This window comes from Nomascus leucogenys, chromosome 13 (genome assembly GCF_006542625.1).
Source record: "Nomascus leucogenys isolate Asia chromosome 13, Asia_NLE_v1, whole genome shotgun sequence".
NCBI classification, from domain to species: domain Eukaryota; kingdom Metazoa; phylum Chordata; class Mammalia; order Primates; family Hylobatidae; genus Nomascus; species Nomascus leucogenys.
The window spans coordinates 30,744,888-30,766,417 of record NC_044393.1 but is presented as its reverse complement, the minus strand read 5'-3'; the positions used below and the strand labels follow the sequence as shown (position 1 = coordinate 30,766,417).

At 47.5% G+C, this 21,530-nt stretch overlaps 1 protein-coding gene across 2 annotated transcripts; it reads left to right on the top strand.

The window, feature by feature from the left end:
- Positions 1-687: 687 nt before the first annotated feature.
- BPIFA2 (BPI fold containing family A member 2) lies at positions 688-20,342 on the top strand. 2 transcript variants are annotated; one of them, XM_003273526.4, is made up of 9 exons: positions 688-820; positions 8,076-8,247; positions 11,877-12,021; positions 13,026-13,133; positions 14,349-14,501; positions 17,074-17,155; positions 18,527-18,590; positions 19,450-19,527; positions 20,154-20,342. In XM_003273526.4, exons 2-8 carry the CDS (start codon positions 8,091-8,093, stop codon positions 19,488-19,490), a joined length of 750 nt encoding a protein of 249 aa, XP_003273574.1. In that variant the 5' UTR covers positions 688-820; positions 8,076-8,090; the 3' UTR covers positions 19,491-19,527; positions 20,154-20,342. The 2 variants fall into 2 exon arrangements, with proteins under 2 accessions (XP_003273574.1, XP_003273573.1); XM_003273525.2 differs by lacking the exon at positions 688-820 and adding an exon at positions 7,033-7,165.
- Positions 20,343-21,530: the final 1,188 nt, after the last annotated feature.

Below are 21,530 nucleotides of genomic sequence, written 5' to 3'. Positions count from 1 at the left end.
TTACTCCCCTGGCTCTCCTCCTCCTCCTCTGACCATTCTACCTCTGCTTTCTTTGCAGATGTAATATTTTCAAATTGGCCAACCAGTGGCTTCCTTCACCCTGGCCACTCTGATTGGTTCAGTGCTCAGCATGTAACCCCAGCAGGACCAATGAGAATCAGTCCTAGAACTTTTGAAGAGATATTAGAAAAGACATACTCTCTTCTGCTAGACTATTGAGAGAATGTGGACCTGAAGCTGTTGGTGGCCATCTCTGCCACCTCTTTGAGGAAGTCAGTTTGGGGAGAAAGCCAAGCCAAGTCATGGAAAGAAAGAGAGGCCTGGAGATTTCTTTTGAGCACCTAGATTCAGCCATGCCTGAAACCCATTGGCCTGCTAGTTACATGAGCCAATGACTCTCTTTCACATCTAAGTCAGTTTGGGTTATGTTTTCAATTACAAATATAACCCAAAGAATCCTGACAAATGCAACTGACAAACATTTCAGTTTATTGGCAAGCCGTAGTGGGAAGCCAAAGATGAACCCCAGAGAGAACTTGGCCTCCTGGAGTTGACAGTGGAGGAGAGACAGCTGTGGGTGTGTAGGCAAGGAAGACACCTGTTCAAAAATGACAAGGCAGAACGTGAGAAAAGGTCAGCTGGGTGGCTCAATGAAGGCTTTATATAAGAGGTGCTTGCAGGATGGGGAGAATTTGCAGGGGGGTGACATCCTCAGACCTGGCCCTTGGCACCGGGAAGAGTTGATGCAAAGAAATTCTGAGAGGCCAGAGAGGAGGCTTTGGGAATTGTCCAGCAGAAACAGAGAAGTCTGACAGAGGTGGTAAGCCAAGACCCCACAGACACAAGTCCTTCGAGGGTCCCAGAAGAAAAGACAAGGAGCTATGGTACTTCTCCCACGGTTTTGGTTTTTTTGTTTTTTTGAGAGGAGTCTCGCTCTGTCGCCTAGGCTGGAGTACAATGGTGAGATCTTGGTTCACTTCAACCTCTGCTTCCCGGGTTCAAGTGATTCCCCTACCTCAGTCTCCCGAGGTAGCTGGAGGCACCTGCCACCACGCCCGGCTAATTTTTGTATTTTTAGTAGAGATGGGATTTCACCATGTTGGCCAGGCTGGTCTCGAACTCCTGACCTCAGGTGATCCACCCGCCTCGGCCTCCCAAAGTGCTGGAATTACAGGCGTGAGCCACTGTGCCCAGCCTCTCCGGTGGTTTTTATTCCTCCTTTTGATTGAGTGGCCACCACACAATGCTCCAGGATTCTGCATTCCCCCTTTTATTTAATGCCTCCCCAGTCCCTACTGGCCAGGATTAGCACCGATTTTAGAGAGCAGAAGACACTGTCTCAGACAGCAGCCATGCCTTGCCTAACATCACACAGCTGGCCAGTGGCGGAGTCTGGAATGAGGCTCTGCCCTCTTTCCCACCCTTAATCCTGCCGCTGGGCACGGCACTTCTGAGTTCTCTTTCCTGAGCACTTATGATGTGCCCCACACTGGGCTAACTCTTGTCCAGGCTTAAGTCCCAGATCAGCTATGTCAGGCAGATGATCATGGTCACCATTTTGCAAATGAGGAAATGGAGGCCCAGAGAGGCAATGTCACTTTTCCAGAGTCGCACAGCTAGAAAGCAGCAGGGTTAGGACCCAAACTGAGGTCCGGCTGGTTACCCAAAGCCCCTGCAAGACAAATATACCCAGACTTAGCCATGTTTTGGAATCCTCTCATCATTTGTCTTCTATATGATCTGTCTCCGCCTACCTCACAGTGTCATAGCACTTCCTCTTTCAACTCCCAAAGTGCTCAGTTCGACCCCATTCAGTGCTTAGAGGAAGGACCTTCGCCAGGGCTGGGCACTGTGCCAGGGACAGCAGCTCCCCATTTGCTTGGGGCCATCAATGCACAGAAAATTTGCAAGAACTGCACGTGCTTTGTGGAAAGTAATTGTCAATGTGTGTGTTGGCCTCTGCCCCTGCCAGTGGGGTCTGAGGGTGGACACATGTGGGGGTGCTCTGAGGGGCCCATAGCCCCACACAGGACAGGACCCAGGTGAGACGCTCCGTAAGTGTGTGATGAATGAATGAATGACAGGATGGGTGAGTGGAGGGAAGGAAGGACTCTTCTTGCTGATTTTGGGTCTCATCTCCTACATTCATCTGTTCAGTCTGTGGATTAACTTGCTTTTTTCACTTTAATTAACTGTGGTATTTACTGGGATCCACCAAAAGCCAGGCCCCAGGCTGGCTGCTGAGGACACACAGATGGCAGAATCATGATCCCCAACCTTAAGGAGCCCCAGTCCAGCGGAGGAGAAAGGGCTAACCTACATCCCTTCAACCAATAAGCTTTTATGAAGGGATTTCTCTCACACAGGCTTGGGGCTGGGGGTGCTAGCGCAATGGAGATGAATCGGAAGGACCCACACAGCCCAGGGGGGATTCTGACGATTAGAATATAAATGGCAGTGCTGTCGGGCACGGTGGCTCATGCCTGTAATCCCAGCACTTTGGGAGACTAAAGTGGGCGGATTACTTGAAGTCAGGAGTTTGAGACCAGCCTGGCCAAAAGGTAAAACCCCATCTCTACTAAAAATACAAAAATTAGCAGGGCGTGGTGGTGCACACTAGTAATCCCAGCTACTCAGGTGGCTGAGGCAGGAGAATCACTTGAACCCGGGAGGTGGAGGTTGCAGTGAGCCGAGATGGACTTTGTTTAAAAAAAAAAAAAAAAAAAAAAAAATATATATATATATATATATATATATATATATATATATATAGTATAAATGGCAGTGCACTGTGAGTAGCTCAGAGCATGGACTCCGGAGCCAGGCTTTCTGAGTTCAAGTCCCAGCTCTGCCACTTACTAGGTGTGTGACCTTAGGCAACACACCTTACCTCTCTGTGCCTCAGTTTCCTTGTTTATAAAATAGGAATAAGACAGTTCCTGCCTCTGGTTGCTGGGAGGAGTAAATGGAGAGACTATGCCTTCTTGCCAGACATGGGCCAATCGAAGCAGCTCACCTACTGCCCTGGAGTTGGCTTGTCTCTGGGACAAGGACTGAGATTCAGACATCTTTTGACTCCATCACAGGGCTTGAGGTGCCCACTAAAGGGTTGTCAAAAGCATGAGTGGCTCCAGCAGGAAATAATTTGCACTTGTAAAGTGGATGAACAATAAATAAATGGACAGATGACTAAGTACAGAGCCAGGCCCACTTTAGCAGGGAGGATCTGGAAGATGAGACAGGGCACAGACAGATTGAGGGGCCAAATTCCAGGGAGTGAGGTGAGAACAGGGAGGGACCCAGAGAGCTCGCTCATGTCAAGAGGCCCACCCACCTGGGGAAGACAGAAAGTCAGTGCCCATGAGGGGAACCAGACCCTGTGCTGGGTACTGGGACCTTGGAGATAGTGTGGTCTTGCCCTCAGAGAGTGGGACTGGTGGGATGTGGCTGGCCTCCCTCCCTCCCTTCTTCGCTTCCTCTTCTCCTCCCTCTCTTCTCTCTCCAGATCCCCACTCTCTCTTTCTTTGTTCCTTCCCTCTCTCCTTTCCTGCCTTTCTTCCCTCCCTCCTTCCCTCTCTTTCCTTCTTTCCCTCCCTCTCTCTTTCCTTCCTCTTTTTTCCTCCTTCTCTCTCTCTTCTTCCTTTCTTTCTACCTTTTTTCCTGCCACAAACATCATTTGACTCCTGCGGTAGACCAGACCCTGTGCCAGCTCTGGGGGAACGAAGGTGAAGGAAGACAAGGTGCCCAGACTTCAAAGGACCCAGGGGAGCACCCTGACCCAGTGAAAACTCCTTTAAATTTTCTCTGGGAGTGTTGGATAAAGCATTCAGGGAACATTCCATGGGACAGGAGGAAGAAGACTCCAGCCTGCAGTGGGGCAAGGCCCCCTCCATCAGTCAGTCCATAGGAAGTGGTTCTCCATATTCTAGGGGCAGGACGTGAGGGGGGTCTATTAGTGTCCAGATGTGGAATCCGAGACTTAGGGAAATACTTGAGAGCTGAAAGAATAAAATGTGTCACCTCTGAAATCAGAAGAAAACCTGGCAAAGTCAAAATTACTAAAAGTTGAATTAAAGGTCTTCAGACTGTAACATTGTGACAACGTTATTAATTGCTCTATTTAGCAGTCATAGGAAGGACAGTAATGTGTGAACATGTTTTGTTGCTTTGATCTTTCTTATTTGCCCAGAATTCCTGAGTAGGCAGTTCAAGTGTGAGAAACTAGGACCTACTAGAAATTGGATGGATGATTCGTACTTGACTAATTTCACAGGCAAAATGGTGACAAGCCTTTCAGCAATTTTACTAGCAAAATAAGGCAATTACCTTTGATGGGTGCGATGGGAGTGCACATCTGTGTGTTTGTTATCTGGAGAAAGGGTGGGGGCTGCTTCTGTCCACGGGGAGAAGGAAGGTCAGTGGGGCAGTCTGGTCAGCTGAGCACCCCCCAGCCTGGCTGGCCCCTTGTGCAACCCCAGCCCTGTCACTTGCTTTCTCTGGTCTCAGTAGGCTGCGTGACCTCTTAGGCTGTTTCTAGCCAGGGCACTGAGCCAGGTATGGAAAAAGATACCAGCTGGGAGGTTAAGGCTGGGCCAGTGGGACCAGGAAGCTGCCCCAGCTGGGGATTAGCAGTCACGCCGGGGGGTAGGATGTCCTAGTCTTGGCACAGCTAATCTTTAATGCCTCGCTGGGAATTTTCAATAAGAAATTCATCTCGCGACCCTCATGGCTGGGGCCTTTGTCCCTAAGAGGCAAACATCTTCCATGTGAGAAGACTTTGTGTAACCTGGAGAGGGAAGAAGAGGAGGAGGAGGAGCACACAGGAGGAGTTGTCACTGCTTCTCTTCCCAGAATGACTCAGACCAGCCAGCCTGAACCTCGGGTGACCTCTGAGGATCCTGACCTCCCCACCCACCAAGGACCATATATTATATATTATATAATATTAATCTTATGACAGATGCTCCTCATTTTATTTTATTTTTGTCTGTTTGTTTGAGACGGAGTTTCGCTCTTTTGCCCAGGCTAGAGTGAAGTGGCACAATCTTGGCTCACTGCAACATCCACCCCCTGGGTTCAAGTGATTCTCCTGCTTCAGCCTCCAGAGTAGCTGGGATTACAGGTGCCTGCCCCCACACCTGACTAGATTTTGTAATTTTAGTAGAGACAGGGTTTCACCATGTTGGCCAGGCTGGTCTCGAACTCCTGACCTCGGGTGATCTGCCCTCCTTGGCCTCCCAAAGTGCTGGGATTACAGGCATGAACCACCACACCTGGCCAGATGGTCCTCATTTTATGATGGATTGTGTCCCAATAAACCCACAGTAAAGTTGACATATTGAAGTCAAACCATCGTAAGCCGGGACCATATGTGCACATATTCATCAGCATCATCTTCGCCATCTTTACTGTTGCTGTGCATCAAGGGCCTACCCTATGCTAAACCTTCATGGGTCTTACACTACTTTGACCTCACAGCATGCCCATGAGGTGAGCTCTGTTCTTAGTCCCATTTCACAGGCAAAGAGCCTGAGGCTCAGCAAGGTGCAGTCTCTGGCCCAGGTCACACGGCCAGCAACCAGCAGAGAGCAAGTATTCAAGCCCAGGACAGCCCAAGCCCAGTGCCAGGCTCTGAGCACTGCCCTCAAAGCCCGTCACCATCGTTTTGATTTCCTAGGTCCTTGCCTGTCCACCATGCCTCTGAGATCCAGGAACAGGGTGTTTACCCATTTTACAGATGAGGCAACTGAGGCCTGGGCCAACACCAGGTCTCGAGGTCACTGCATCATGCTCAGCAACCTGGGCTGTGTTCCTGGGCTGGGACAAACTGCCTTCACAAGATTTCAGCACTGCCCTTGGCTCTGTGCTTCACAACTGGGGGAAGAGCAGGGCTCAGACGTTTGCAGAACCCAGGGTCAGGCAGCCAGGGAAGGAGGTATGACAACCATTCAAGACCACAGGCAAGACCACAGCAGGGGTCTAATGGTCTGGGCTCTTGGGACCTGGCCATCACCTTCTCCCTGCAGCCGCCCAACTCTGTGCTGTAACAGTGGAGCCATGGTCAAGTAGGAACAGCCAGCTCCTGGAGCCACTGGCCTTGTCCCACCCTTTGCTTGGTTGCATCATTTTGAGGACAGGCCCCCCAGGTCCTTGCTGAATTGCAGAGCAGAATGGCAGAGACCCACGGTGACCCTGAGCTCTGTGCCAGTCCTTCCCAGCCTGAGGCCAAGTGGGCACCCACCTGAGTTTCCTGTGCTGTTCCGGGTTGACACAGGCCAAATGCAGCAGGCGTTACAACCAACCCAAACATCAGTGGCCGAAGCAAAAACAGGATATTCAGGCCCAGGGACTCTCCCTCTCTGCTAACTGACCCCAGCCTGATATGGGTGGAAGGGTCTTCCCTGGTGGCCCAAATGCCTGGTTCCTGTCCTTGCAAGTATGGACAAGCCACCTCCCTCTCTGAACTTCAGCTTTCTCAACTGGAAAATGGAGCTCTGAAAACCTGCCTTACAGAGTTTTCATAAAGACTAACAGAAAAATGCATCTAAAGTGCCCTTTAGGGACACCAAGCCCAGTGTCGGCACAAGCAGCTGCCAGGCATCTGCTGCCCCTGCCGGAAGCAGACCCCTGGGGGCAGGACGCTGTCCACTGGGAGGCTGTCTGACTCCTCGTGGGCCACAATTCTAGACCCATCTCTGTCCCTGTCTTGCTGAATGACCCCAGGCTGGTGGCTTTCCCTCTCTGAGCCTCAGTTTCCAAATGATGACGGAGTTAGACTGGATGGTCATTATGGGTCCTCCTGCCAGGGCATTCTCCAATTCATTCATTCTTGGTCTTCTCCCCAAACCTCACCCACAAGCTACCCCCTTGGTAGCTGCAGGCTCCATGAGGACCTGGTCTTAGTCTTGGCAGAAAGCCCTCTCCATAGCCACCCATTTCAATTCAAGCATCCTAGGTGACCTTTGGGTTGGAAATCTCTCTCTCTGCTCATCCTGGAGAGGGGTTATTTTCCTTGGAGTGTCCTTGGATGATCCCAGAACCAAAGCTTGCTTCTGTGGGCAGCCTTCCATCCCATCTCCACCATATAAGAGCTGCCACCATTCAGCAGAATCCCAGCAGACTGTGCAGGGGGGCAAGGATTTCATGAGCATCCTCCTCTAAACCTGTGAGTGGTGTGCTTCCCCCAGTGGCACCACACATGGTGGTCTTCAGAAGGCTTTGGTGGCAAGAGGCAGAGGGGTGGGATTGCTTGGGTTAGCTAATATTTTGAATATAACAGAAATAATCAATATATCTCTAAATAGCAAGTTAGTGATGGGTACTCACTAAAGATTCCATTTCCCTCTGGGCAATTCTTACTCCTGTTCTTCCCATGACTGTCTGGGTGTCAAGACAAATAGCAAATCAGAGCAAATTTAGAGATCTATAGATTATATTAAAATAAGTGTCAAACTAATGAAAAATGCAGGATCATGAGGTGGTCTCCACTGATTTGTTCATACTTTTATTCAACAAATATTTATTCGTTTACTGTACTGTACTAGGTGCAGGCTTTTTACTGGCGCCTGAGGATTCGACAGTGAAATAAGTCACAGTCCTTCCCCTAAGGAGTTCACAGCCTGATAGGAAAGGTGGTCAAATCATCAGGGAAATGTTACCCAGGACCTTGATCAGGATAATGAAGGCAGCAAGGTGGGACTCCCCCAACCTAGAATCTGAGGAGGGGCCTACAGTAGGCTTCACAGAGGGCATGATGTAGGAATTGACATAAGTGGAAAAGTAAAGAAGAAGAAAAATATTTTAGGCAGAGAAGACAGCGTATGAAAAGGAACTTTGTGTCAAGAGTATGGGCTTGGAGTCAAGTTCGACTTTTCAAATCCCAGCTCCTCTGCTCACTGGCTGTGTGTCTCCAGGCAAGTTGCTGTAGCTTTCTGACCTTGGCTGCCCATTTGTAAAACAGGAAATAACCATATCTATCTTAATGGAATGCTAAATGTTAAGAGTGATGGGAACTCACTGAAGAGTCCATTTGCCTCTGGGCAATTCTCACTCCTGTTCTTCCCATGACTGTCCAGGTGTCAAGACAAAAGATGCTTCAGCTTTGGAAACTTGTTCTCCTGTGCGGCGTGCTCACTGGGACCTCAGAGTCTCTTCTTGACAATCTTGGCAATGACCTAAGCAATATCGTGGATAAGCTGGAACCTGTTCTTCACGATGGACATGAGACAGTTGACAGTACTCTTAAAGGTAAATCAACAAGGGTGATGAACAGTGTCACCTAAATTAGCCTCCTAAACACTATGCCTGCATTACCAGAGGCTGCCACCAGGGGCTACTCTTTACGGGTGGTTTACGGAGAAAAGTGGCTATTCAATTCCTGACTCATTCGTTTATCTTTCTAGAAACAAGCAATGCCACAGTGAATATCCTTTTACATATTATATCCTATAAACGTGCATACGATAAATTCCTACACATGGGATTTCAAAAGTTCAAAAACTATGCTGCTGACAAATAATCTCCTATGTTAACACTTTCTCCAACAGTCTACGAGAGTGCCTTTTTTCCCACTCCTTTTCCAGCACTGGGTATGGACAACTTTAAATATTCTGCCTGTCTCACAGATGAAAAGCTATAACTTATTTCACTTTGCATTCCTCTAATTATGAAGGAGCCCTCTTCTTTTTTCATATATTTACTATGTACTTACATATTTTAACTTGAGGATTTTGTCTATATTCTTAGCATATTTTTCTTTTGGGTTGTTTAATATTCTTTTATTGACTTGTGTTAATTCAGTGAAAATTGAGGAAATTATCCCTACCTAGCCTTGGTATCTGTAAAGCTACCTACCTTTATATTTATTTATACCTCCTTTTCATGCTAACCTATTAAAATAACTTGGCTTTCTTTTTGTTTTATGGAAACATTAGCAGCACATCAAAAACAGTTTTTGTAGGAGGAGGTAACTTCTGCAAATGGCTGCCTTTCAAACCTTGTCAAGGGCTTAGGTAACTTTCAAAGATGCAGAAAGGACTCACACTCTAATTTCACAGCTGAGAAAACTAAGGCCCAGAGATAGCAATGTCTAAACCAAAGTCACCTCATGAGTTATACAATCAGATATAGTTATATCACCAATTTTATTTAAAGTGTCATTCTCTGAATCATTATAACTAGGTAGATATTGTCCATTACAGAGCCAAGTTACGATATTATGATTACATCTCTTTTCTTATACAGTATAGTCTTTTGTTTTTCCTTAAGTTAGTAATTGCCCTGTTGTTTCTCACTTGAATTATTTTCTTCTCATATATACTTAATTATTTTCATGAGCATCATCCTGTATCTATCATGACATTTATTATTTTTTGAGACAAGGTCTCACTCTGTCATGCACGCTAGAGTACACTGCCAGCCTCAACCTCCTGGGCTCAACTGATCCTCCCACCTCAGCCTCCCCAGTAGCCGGGACTACAGGTGCACACCACCACACCTGGCTAAGTTTTACATTTTTTGTAGCGATGGAGTCGCACCATTTTGCCCAGGTTGGTCTCGAACTCCCAGGCTCAAGTGATCCTCCTGCCTTGGCCTCCCGAAGTACTGGGATTACAGGCGTGAGCCACCACACCCAGTCACGACATTTATTCTCATCCCCCTGTTCTCCAGAGACCTATCATAAAGACACTTTGTCCTCCTCCTCCTATAAGAATTATTGCTTTTTTTTGGTGCAATTGCTTTTGGTGTCATGAAGTCTTTGCCCATGCCTATGTCCTGAATGGTATTGCCTAGGTTTTTTATGGTTTTGGGTTTTACTTTTAAGTATTTAAACCATCTTGAGTTAATTTTTTAATAAGGTGTAAGGAAGGGATCCAGTTCCAGTTTTCTGCATATGGCTAGCCAGTTTTCCCAGCACCATTTATTAAATACAGAATCCTTTCCCCACTGCTTGTTTTTGTCAGGTTTGTTGCAGATCAGATGGTTGTAGACATGTGGTGTTATTTCTGAAGTCTGTGTTCTGTTCCATTGGTCTATATGTCTGTTTTGGTACCAGTACCATGCTGTTTTGCTTACTGTATCTTTGTAGTATAGTTTGAAGCCAGGTAGCATGATGCCTCCAGCTTTGTTCTTTTTGCTTAGGATTGTCTTGCTATATGTGCTCTTTTTTTGGTTCCATATGCAATTTAAAGTAGTTTTTTTTTTTCTAATTCTGTGAAGAAAGTCAATGGTAGTTTGATGGGAATAGCAATGAATCTATAAATTACTTTGGGCAGTATGGCCATTTTCACGATATTGTTTCTTCCTATCCATGAGCATGGAAAATTGACAAATGAGATCTAATTAAACTGAAAAGCTTCTGCACAGCAAAAGAAACTAGTATTAGAGTGAACAGGCAACCTGCAGAATGGGAGAACATTTTTGCAATCTATCTATCTGACAAAGGTCTAATATCCAGAATCTACAAGGAACTTAAACAAATTTACAAGAAAAAAACAAACAACCCTATCAGAAAGTGTGCAAAGGATATGAACAGACACTTCTCAAAAGAAGACATTTATGTGGCCAACAAACATATGAAAAAAAGCTCATCATCACTGATCATTAGAGAAATGCAAATCAAAACCACAATGAGATACCATCTCACACCAGTAAGAATGGCAGTTATTAAAAAGTCAGGAAACAATAGATGTTGGCAAGGCTGTGGAGAAATAGGAACACTTTTGCCCTATTGATGGGACCATAAATTAGTTCAACCATTGAGGAAGACAGTGTGGTGATTCCTCAAGGATCTAGAACCAGAAATACCATTTGACCCAGCAATCCCATTACTGAGTATATCCCCAAAGGAATACAAATCATTCTACTATAAAGACACATGTATACATATGTTTATTGCGGCACTATTTACAATAGCGAAGACATGGAACCAACCCAAATGCCCATCAATGACAGACTGGATAAAGAAAATGTGGTACATATACACCATGGAATACTATGCAGCCATAAAAAAGAATGAGATCATGTCCTCTGCAGGGACATGGATGAAGCCAGAAGCCATCATCCTCAGCAAACTAACACAGGAACAGAAAACCAAACACTGCAGGTTCTCATTCATAAATGGGAGTTTAATGATGAGAACACATGGACGCAGGGAGGGGAACAACACACTGGGGCCCTTTGGGGGCTTGGGAGCAAGGGGAGGGGGAGAATTAGGACAAATACCTAATGCATGTGGGGCTTAAAACCTAGATGACGGGTTGATAGGTGCAGCAAACTACCATGGCACATGTATACCTATGTAACAAACCTGCACGTTCTGCACGTGTATCCCGGAACTTAAAGTTAAAAAAATAATAGTAACAATTATTGCTTTGTGGGCCTGCTGCAAAGCTGTCATTCTGGGACTCTCATTTGCCAGTTTCATGGATTGGAGCCATTTTTTCTCCTTGATTCTAGATTTTTCATTTCTTGAGTGTATTCTCTCATTCTTTCTGGTTTTTCAAACTCACGTGAGCATCTAACATAGCACAATAGACCCCTAAGTCACTCCTAGACACTGGTGTACAATCAATATCAATTGCCTGGCCAATTGGTTGATTGCACTGTTGATAAATAATCAGTATATATTATTAATAGTACAGAGGCAGCATGGAGGAAACAAGAGTTCCCTGGCTGTGTGGTTAGACACATTTCTTAACCATCTAGAGCCTTTATTTCCTTAGCTATAAAAAAGCAGGCAATGACAATATCTACTTCACTAAGTTGTTATAAAGATTAAATGAAATAACATAGGCAAACAGTCTTACCCGGTACCTGGAGCACTGCAGCTACTTCGTAAGTGGTGCATGACACAAAATGGCAATTACTTTTGGCAGGCGTCCTTGAGAAACTGAAGGTCGACCTAGGGGTGCTTCAGAAATCCAGTGCTTGGCAACTGGCCAAGCAGAAGGCCCAGGAAGCTGAGAAATTGCTGAACAATGTCATTTCTAAGCTGCTTCCAACTAACACGGACATTTTTGGGTGAGTTGGTGCTTCAGGGTGGAGATCTTTGCTCTACGAAAAGGGAAAACATATCTTTGAGGAGGTAAGTTTAAGATGAAAGACAGGTGGACAGGCCTCATTTCCCTCCCACAGAGCCAAGGTTGTCTGAGCGAGGCCAGACCCACCAGAGCTTGAGTAAATTAAAGGCAGGGCTACAGGGTCAATCTGGGCATCTTATGGGTTCGGGCTTCCGCGTTCTTTAATTTCAGGGTCAGGGTGAAGGTTATATTCATCCTTACCTCTACCTGTTTGCTGGTACACAAAGTCCCTTTCCAAGGAATAAAACTTTTCTTTTCCATATATAACTGGGGGTAAAAGCCCAGATCCCGTTAGGGGAAGGGAAACTGGAGTCTTTGCCACATAACCCGAGGCAGTGGATCCACTCATATATTTTTATTATTATTATTGTTATTATTATTGTTTTTTGAGATGGAGTTTCACTCTTGTTGCCCAGGCTGGAGTGCAATGGCACAATCTTGGCTCACTACAGCCTCACCTCCCGGGTTCAAGCAATTCTCCTGCCTCAGCCTCCTGAGTAGCTGGGATTAGAGGCATGCACCACCATGCCCGGCTAATTTTGTATATTTAGTAGAGACAGGGTTTCCTCCATGTTGGTCAGGCTGGTCTCGAACTCCCGACCTCAGGAGATCTGCCTGCCTCGGCCTCCCAAAGTGCTGGGATTACAGGCGTGAGTCACTGTGACCAGACCCACTCATGAACTTTTAAAGTCAGACAGTTCTGGCCTCAAAATCTGCCTCTGGCACTTACTCCCCTAGGAATCTGGGGGAAAATCACACGAGCCTGAGCCTCAGTGTGCTGTGCCATAAAATGGAGAGAATCAAACCTCTGAAAAGGGCTATAGTGAAGACTAAAGAAGGCAAGGCTGACGAAACCCAAGCGCTCAGCTCGAGGCTGGCCCAGGGAAGTGCTTGGCAAGTGGCTATCATGAGGAGTGACGAGGGTGAATTGTGGGTTTCACACAGGTTGAAAATCAGAGACTCCCTCATCTTGGATGTCAAAGCTGAACCGATCGATGATGGCAAAGGCCTTAACCTGAGCTTCCCTGTCACCGCGAATGTCACTGTGGCCGGGTGAGTATGCACTAGAATCTGAGATTTGGGAAAGGCAGTGCAACCTGGCCGATGGATGCCCAACCTGGGAATTAGGCACCTCCTCCTGCTGCTGGGTGGCCTTGGGTCTCAGTTTCCCAATCTGTGAGTGAGAGAACCCTTCTGGGTCTAAGATCTCAACCCTTAAAATGTTCTAGAGAACTCTGGCCATAACCAAGTGTCTTTTAAAAACAATGCTCCATTGAATATAGTTTTGAAATCATGACATTTATCTGGTTTTAAAATTTGACAAGTTGAGAAAACAAACATTTATCATTCTTTGGCAAAATTTACTCCAGCATTGTTTTGTCTGTCAAGATTCTCTCTAAGTTGCAGTGACCATTACAGAAAAATTCATACAATAATACACAGTGTATAATAAAGTGTGTGTGTGCAAAATATAAGTTTAAACTCTTTTAAGTTTAGCTGGGAGTGGTGGCTTATACCTGTAATCCCAGCAATTTGAGAAACTGAGGTAGGAGGATTGCTTGAGCTCAGGAGTTCGTGACCAGCCAGGACAATATGACAAAACCCTGTCTCTACAAAAAATACAAAAATTAACCAGGTGTGGCGGCACACGCCTGTAGTCCCAGCTACTTGGGAGGCTGAGGCAAGAGGATTGCTTGAGCCGGAGAGGTCGAGGCTGCAGTGAGCCCTGATTGCCTCACTGCATTCCAGCCTGGGCGACAGAGTGAGACCCTGTCTCACAAAAAATAAAAAATTTTAATTTTAAAGGAGATAGACAAGAAGTGAGCATATGTGAAAGCACTTCTGTAAACTACATGCACTAATGATGCCACCCATTATTTAGCTATGAGATCTTGGGATAGTTACTTAACCTCTCTGTACCAAGGTCTCCTCATTCAGAAAATAGGGATAGTAATAAATGAATTCCGGTAAAATACTTTTTTAAAGTACCTACACATAAATTGTTGTCAATAAATGTTAACTATTATTATTTTACCTATTAGTGTAATGTATAAAAATTCATATGAGCTAAACCCAGTGGCCAGGCGAAGAAGCCCCTAATATAAACATGTAAATCTCATAGAGGGTATGGACCATGTTGATATTACCTGGGCCATGTTGACATTACACATAGACATTCTGACTCATGTCCACACAGGTGAAGGAACCCAACTGGGCAACAGGCAGGAACTTCTAGACTTTGTTCACTGTGCATCTAACTTCCTGCAGGCCCATCATTGGCCAGATTATCAACCTGAAAGCCTCCTTGGACCTCCTGACTGCAGTCAGAATTGAAACTGATCCCCAGACACACCAGCCTGTTGCCGTCCTGGGAGAATGCGCCAGTGACCCAACCAGCATCTCACTTTCCTTGCTGGACAAGTAAGTCCCATTCATCTTAGCAGAGCTGGGCTCTCAGGGAACTTGAGGACCCCTAATTTCAGCTCTAGTCCTATACCTAAGAGGAGGCCTAGTGGGAAAGTGTTCAGGCTCTGGAGTCATGTTGACCTTGGTTTAGACATCAGCTCTGCCACTAACTTGTAACTTTATCACCAACTTGACCCAAGGCTGTTTTCACATCTGTAAACTGGGGGTGTTCATAATTACTACTCATAGGCTTCTGAGATGACCAGATGAGAAAATACAAATATTTAGCACGCAGCCTGGAACATGCTGCCTCTCTGCCTGCTGGTTCTCTCCATTACTGAGACTGGAGTGTTGAGCTCCCCACCATAATCGTGGATTTGTTCATTTCGCCTTTCAACTCTGTCAGTTTCTGCTTCATACCCTTTGGAGCTCTGTTGTTAGGTGCATGCACATTAGGATTGCTATGACTTCTTGGAGAAGTGTCCCCTTTATTGTTATGTAATGTCCCTCAATAATAATAATAATAACGATAAAATTATATTTACCTTCTTGCCTCCAGCTGGGAGGGAGAGGGGAGAGTAAGTGCCTGCCACGGGCTCTAATTTCAGATTGTCCCCAAATCGTCCTCCACCCAGTGGAAATTTCCTGAAAGGAGATCTTGAAAACTTAGTCCTCTCCATTTGACTCATTGATCCCTTTTAATCCACAAAATCTACATCTTAAGCTCTGTGCTTGAAAGAGCAGGTTTGACTCAGGCAAGAGGGTGGAAGGAGAAAGAGTGATGCTGGCCGATGGCTGGGAAAGGATGAACGACCCAGAAGCTGAGGGCTGGGGCTACTTGGCCTTGGCCAGGAACAAGGCTGGGTCCTCAGCTCTCAGCCCCAGTGGCCATGAGCAGAGGACACTCCACTCGCCCTGCACCGAGGGATCTGAACACAGGTTGCTCAAAGACACCTGAAAACTAAAGAAAGTTTCCATAGCCTGATGTGAGTTGCGAAGGCCAGGGTGTAAATTCAGAGGCCGGAGCCTGGCTGGGTGCTATCTTCCCAAGTAGCCTCAGGGACTCCATCCTGCTGCACTGGGTCTGTGCCCACATCTGTGAGATGGCACCACTCTGCAGCTTCAGATCCTCCCAGGGCCTTTCTTTGCACTTGTGGTTTAATCCCAAGTGCTCCCCATGGTCATGAAGGCTCTGTTTGATCTGGCCCCACCCTTGTATCCCTGCACCCTCCCCTTACTCACTGTGCCCAGATACAGTGGCCTTTGTGCCGTGTCTCAGATAGGCTCTTTCCCAGCTTAAGACCTTTGCATGGGGTGCTCTGGCTACCTAGAGCACCTTCTTCTCACTCCACTTTGATGGACTTTTGCATCCTTCAGGGCCTTCACAGGGCTCCTGCTATTCTCTCTCGTAAGAGTCTAACTCTTGCCTTTAAAGCACTTGTCACAAGTTCTCAATATATATTTAATTGTATGTTCACTTCTTTCATTCTTTCAGCCAAAAATGTATTGAGGCTGGGCACGGTGGCTCCACACCGGTAATCCCAGCACTTTGGGAGGCTGAGGTGGGCGGATCACTTGAGGTCAGGAGTTCAAGACAGCTTGGCCAACATGGCAAAATCCTGTCTCTACTAAAAATACAAAAATTAGCCGGGGGTGGTGGCGGGTGCCTGTAATCCCAGCTACTCGGGACGCTGAGGCACAAGCATTGCTTGAACCCAGGAGGCAGAGGTTGCAGTGAGCCGAAATCGTGCCACTGCACTCCAGTCTGGGTGACAGAGCAAGACATTGTCTCAAAAAAAAAAAAAAAGTGTATTGAGCATCTGCTATGTGCCAGGCAGGCACCATTCTTCTGGGCTGTGGAGAACTGATTGGTGATGACAGACAAGGTCCCTGTTCTTGCGGAGCTTACCTAAGGGAAAGCTAAGCTGCCCTGGATCTGTGTCCACATCTGTGAAATGACACCACTCTACAGCTCCAAATCCTCTCAGGGCTTTTCTTTACACTTTGGGTCCAGTCCAACCCAAATTCAGTCCATCAGTAAAGAACGCTCCAGGGAAATATGAGTCCTGCACAAAGCATTACCCTTAACTGGGCACTGTGATAGCAAAGCTCTCTCTTAGGTAAGTAGTCAAGGAGGGATGCCCTGAGGAGGTGGCAATTATACTAAGAGTTGAAGGTGGGAGGAGCCAACTTTGGCAAGAATTGTTTAGGTACCACATTAGGGTATGTTTGGACCCTTAATGTTTAGGTACCAGGTTAGGGGATGTTTGTACTTTGCTTATTCGGTATCCTCAGGGCCCAGCTAGGTTCCTGGTGCATAGTTGGTGCTCTGTAAATATGGGTTGAAGAATGAACGAATAAGGTCTCTGTGCTGAGAATTTCATGAGGCACTGGGGTGAGCCGCTGGTCAGATGTGGGATTCTAAGTGATGATCCATGTGGATGGGAGGCTCTGTCTGTAGTTAGAAAGGTGTCTCCGTGTCCCTGGGGTTTATCTGACTCCACAGTATTCCCCCCCTCAACTTCTTGGCAGTTCCCCCATCTCTTGCCCACTTGACCAGACTTTAACAGTTCCCTGTGTTTTCCAGACACAGCCAAATCGTCAACAAGTTCTTGAATAGCGTGATCAACACGCTGAAAAGCAGCATATCCTCCTTGGTGCAGAAGGAGGTGAGTCTCCCACTCCTTGGGGCCCAGATCCAGGCCTGGTGGGGGCAGGTGGGGGAATTTGCAGGCCTGGCTGTATCCTCTGAGCCCTTTTCCTTCGGAGGTGAAAGCTTCTCCTTAGGAGGTCAGCTGGAGCTTCCTCCTCTACTAATCAGCCTGGTGGGTAGCAGGGGAGAACAGAGACCTGACATTAGCTGAAATTGCCAGGTTCCAAACTTGAGCCACTCACCTTATCCACGCACTACCAATATGCTTTTGTAGCTAACATCTTCAACACAATTTTACTTAAATACGTTTCTTTAGAAGCATTTATTTTTGAAAATAAAACTTTATATCCCTATCAAAAATAGAAAATTAATCACATATCATACAATCAATGGACTTATAAAATACTTTTAATTTTTTTTTTCCATCTGTGCATCATCCAAAACCATAGGTACCATGTGCAGGATTACTAGGCCCAAAATTGCAGAGATTCTAAATCAGTCATTCTGGAAGGGGACCCAGGAACGTGGGTTTATAAAAGAAAAATCCTCCGGATGGCTCTGTGACCCCCTGAACTGGAGTTTAGTTATATTCCAAAAGCGATCCTCCACCAGCTTCAACCTCAGCTGGGCGCTTGATTGGAATGCGGAATCTCAGGCCCCACCCCAGACCTGCTGAATTGCAATCTGCGGGGAACTGTGTACACACAAGAGCATAAGATACTCTGCTCTACAACCTCAGGGCAAATGCCTCAGGGCACCATTTGACCCTTTAAAATTCCAGGGTTCCAAAGTTCAACATGAGGATGTTAACACTCTAGAATGTAGATTTTTGAGGTCCTAGAATTCTAGTGTTCTAAGGTGTTAGGATTCTAACACCCTAGGGTTTCCAGATTTAAGACTGCTGGGATCCCATTGTTCTAAAATCCTAAGGTTCAGGCCAGGCGAGGTGGCTCATGCCTGTAATCCCAGCTCTTTTGAAGGTCAAGGTGGGCAGATCACTTGAGGTCAGGAGTTCAAGACCAGCCTGGCCAACATGGTGAAACCCTGTCTCTGCTAAAAATACAAAAATTAGCCAGGCATGGTGGCGCGTGCCTGTAAACCCAGTTTCTTGAGAGGCTGAGGCAGGAGAATCACTTGAACCTGGGAAGTGGAGGTTGCAGTGAGCAGAGATTGTACCACTGTACTCCAGCCTGGGCAAGACAGTGAGATTCTGTCTCAAAAAAAATAAATTAATTAAAACAAAATAAAATCCTAAGGTTCAAAGGTTCTAAGATCCCTAGAAATGAGCTCCTCTGTGGGTGGCAAGCAATTTGTTCCCAGCTGAGAAGAATGATCTGTTCTTCCTCCTTCTCCTGACCCTCCTCTTCCTCCTCTCTCCGGCTGTCAGATATGCCCACTGATCCGCATCTTCATCCACTCCCTGAATGTGAATGTCATTCAGCAGGTCATCGGTAAGTCAATGGGGAAGTTGGGACCTTCTGAGGCAGGCATGGAGCTCTGTGCCCACCCCATAAGGAGTTCTGGTCAGGGGACCCTGGAGAAGCAGAAGGACCCACTGTCCTAAGCAAATTGGGAGCCATGGCTTCCCCTCCACAGGCACCTGGGGGCTCCCTTTGGCTTTTGGGTCTACAGGCATGGCTGGGGTTGCTGGGGAGAAATGGAGTAAGTAAAGCTGTCAAGACCCTGGAGGTGACCCTTCTATGAAAATAGCCACAAGTCAGCCAGGCGCAGTGGCTCACACCTGTAGTCCTAGCACTTTGGGAGGCTGGGGTGGGCAGACCACTTGAGTTCAGGAGTTTGAGACCAGCCTGGGTGACATGGTGAAACCCCATCTCTACTAAAAAATACAAAATTAGCCAGGCGTGGTAGCATGCACCTGGAGTCCCAGCTACTCAGGAGGCTGAGGCGGGAGGATTGCTTGAGCCTAGGAGGCGGACATTGCAGTGAGCTGACATCATGCCACTGCACTCCAGCCTGGGTGACAGAGTGAGACCCCCATGTCAAAAAAAGAAAAAAATAAAAAGAAGGAGAAGAAGAAAGGAAATAGCCACAAGTCCAGTCCCTTAGGCAGTCACTTTGTGCTCTGTACACACTATCTCACTGGATCCTTCCAACAACCCTGTGGGGTGGGTACTGTCATTGTACCCACTTTACAGATGAACAAACTGAAGCTCAGAGAGGTGGAGCAACATCCCTGGGGTCCCACAACTGTCAGGTTACCGGCTGGAGAGCGGCATCTTTTGGAGTCTGGTCTCTATTCAATTTTCCAGTGGCAGAGACTAAGGCCTGCTATTGATTTTGTTTCTTCAGATAATCTTCAGCACGAAACCCAGCTGCAAACCCTCATCTGAAGAGGATGAATGAGGAGGACCATTGTGGGGCATGCTGGTGAGGAGCCAGGCTCTGTGCCCCAATGCACAGGGGCCTATGGTGAAGCAAAAGTCAAGCATGGCTTCCCTTCTTTTTGTGTTAGAAGACTGTGCCTTCATCTCAGTCATAGACTGAGCCCTGGCCTCCATCCCAGGCTAGGCCCTGATTCTGGTCACACTCTGAACACCGAGCCTTAATCACTGAACTCTGATTCTGGCCCCAGACTGAGCCTGGATCCTAGTCACAGACTGAGCTTTGATGCCAGTTATTGACTGAGCCTTAGTCTTGGTCACAGACTGAGCCCCAACCTTGGCCTCAAATGAATCCATGATTCTGATCACATATTGGGCCCTGAACCTGACTCCAGTAGTGGCCTCCAATCAATCTTTTCACATCTGCCATTGTTCTGAAGGAGGGTGAGGGGAATGAAGATGAGTCAGTGCCAGGTGCCAATGAAAGACCCCAAACCACAGGTGCCAGTTTCTTCTTCCCAGGACTTAAACCACATGGGGTATTGTGGGAAAGAGCTGGGACACTGGAGCCAGGTCAACTTGGGTCCCATCAAGTGCCCAGTGGATGACTGACAGCTGGGTGTAAGGGCAGCCTAGCTGCAAATGTCCTAACCCCCTATGGTCTCATTCCAGATTGGTTCCCAGTGGCTTGCCCCGCCCCCTTATAGCATCTCCCTCCGGGAAGCTGCTGCCACCACCTAACCAGCGTGAAAGCCTGAGTCCCACCAGAAGGACCTTCCCAGATACCCCTTCTCCTCACAGTCAGAACAGCAGCCTCTACACATGTTCTCCTGCCCCTGGCAATAAAGGCCCATTTCTGCACCCTTCTGTGTGGCTTGTTGCACTCCCTCCATTTGGGATTTGTTGGTGGGAACTGGGGAGGGAGGTTGGGGGCTGCAACTAGGGTGGGAGAGACCTGGATCCAGAGCTAGAAGTCTCAGTGAGAATATCCAGCCCCATCTCCCGGTTCTATAAAGGGGGCCACTGAGACACAGAGAGGGCAACAAACTAGCCCAAGTCACACAGCCAGTCTGTGGCAATAGCAGACCCCTGATCTATCCATTCACGCATTCAACAGGTAGGTAGTGAACACCTACTCTGTGCCAGACAGGCAATGGGAACTGGAAAGTCACATTCTGGGGACAGCCCCACCCAGCGCTTTCCTCCATTCCTCTCCAGGGGCCCTGAGGATTCTTGGAGAATCAGGGGACACCTAGCCTGACTGGAGTCAGGAGTATAAGGCAGAGTGATGCAGGGTCAGAGGCCTGTGGCCCCATCTCCACCTGCCCTGTTAGCCCTGCTGCCCTCTAGGGGTCCCACTGGAGCAGAGATGTCTTTTCCAGGTGGTGCTGAGAGTTCTCAGTCTGTAGCACCCTCACCCACCCCTCCCATCACCTGAGAGCCTGTGCACCCACCTACCAGGCTGCCTGGAGGCCCAGCCTCCCTAGTGAGGTTGAGAACCCTGGGATGCTCACCTATCCTATGGAAAACAGCTTCCCCCTCCACCCAAGGCCCCTCCATCCGCACCCCAGAATGCAGCTCGGCCCATGCTGCACCAGGCTATGGCAGAGACGGCATCACGCTGCTCGCGGCAACACGTCATGGGGGACTGCCTTTGTGCGTCTCACGGGCTCCATTGATTCCTTACCACACCCATGCACCAGGAGAGCCATTATCACACTCATTTGACAGAGGAGGACTCTGAGGCTGATGGAGGCAAAGTGACTCCTCCGGGTCACACAGTGAGCAAGGGGCAGAGCCAGGCTTTGAATCCACAGCTGTAGGACCCCTGAATTTACTACAAATGAAGACACTGAGGCACAAAGAGGGCCCAGGCTCAGAGAAGTGACATCCTAGCTTCCAGGCACTTTGGCCGCTACTCTTGCCAGCCTCCAGCAGGCTCCACTTCCCTGGCCCAGGACAGATGAGGTGCTCTGGGTGCTGTTCTTCTCCCCCATGTGTAGACCCTCGGCTCTTCTTTTGCTCTAGAAGGGGGAGGACACTGCCCGT

Excerpts from the sequence above, each read along its gene's own strand:
- BPIFA2 (XM_003273526.4), top strand. The coding sequence starts at position 8,091 with ATGCTTCAGCTTTGGAAACTTGTTCTCCTGTGCGGCGTGCTCACTGGG. Across the intron at positions 13,134-14,348 it reads GCGAATGTCACTGTGGCCGG|GCCCATCATTGGCCAGATTA; the intron begins GTGAGTATGCAC and ends AACTTCCTGCAG. Across the intron at positions 17,156-18,526 it reads CCTCCTTGGTGCAGAAGGAG|ATATGCCCACTGATCCGCAT; the intron begins GTGAGTCTCCCA and ends TCCGGCTGTCAG.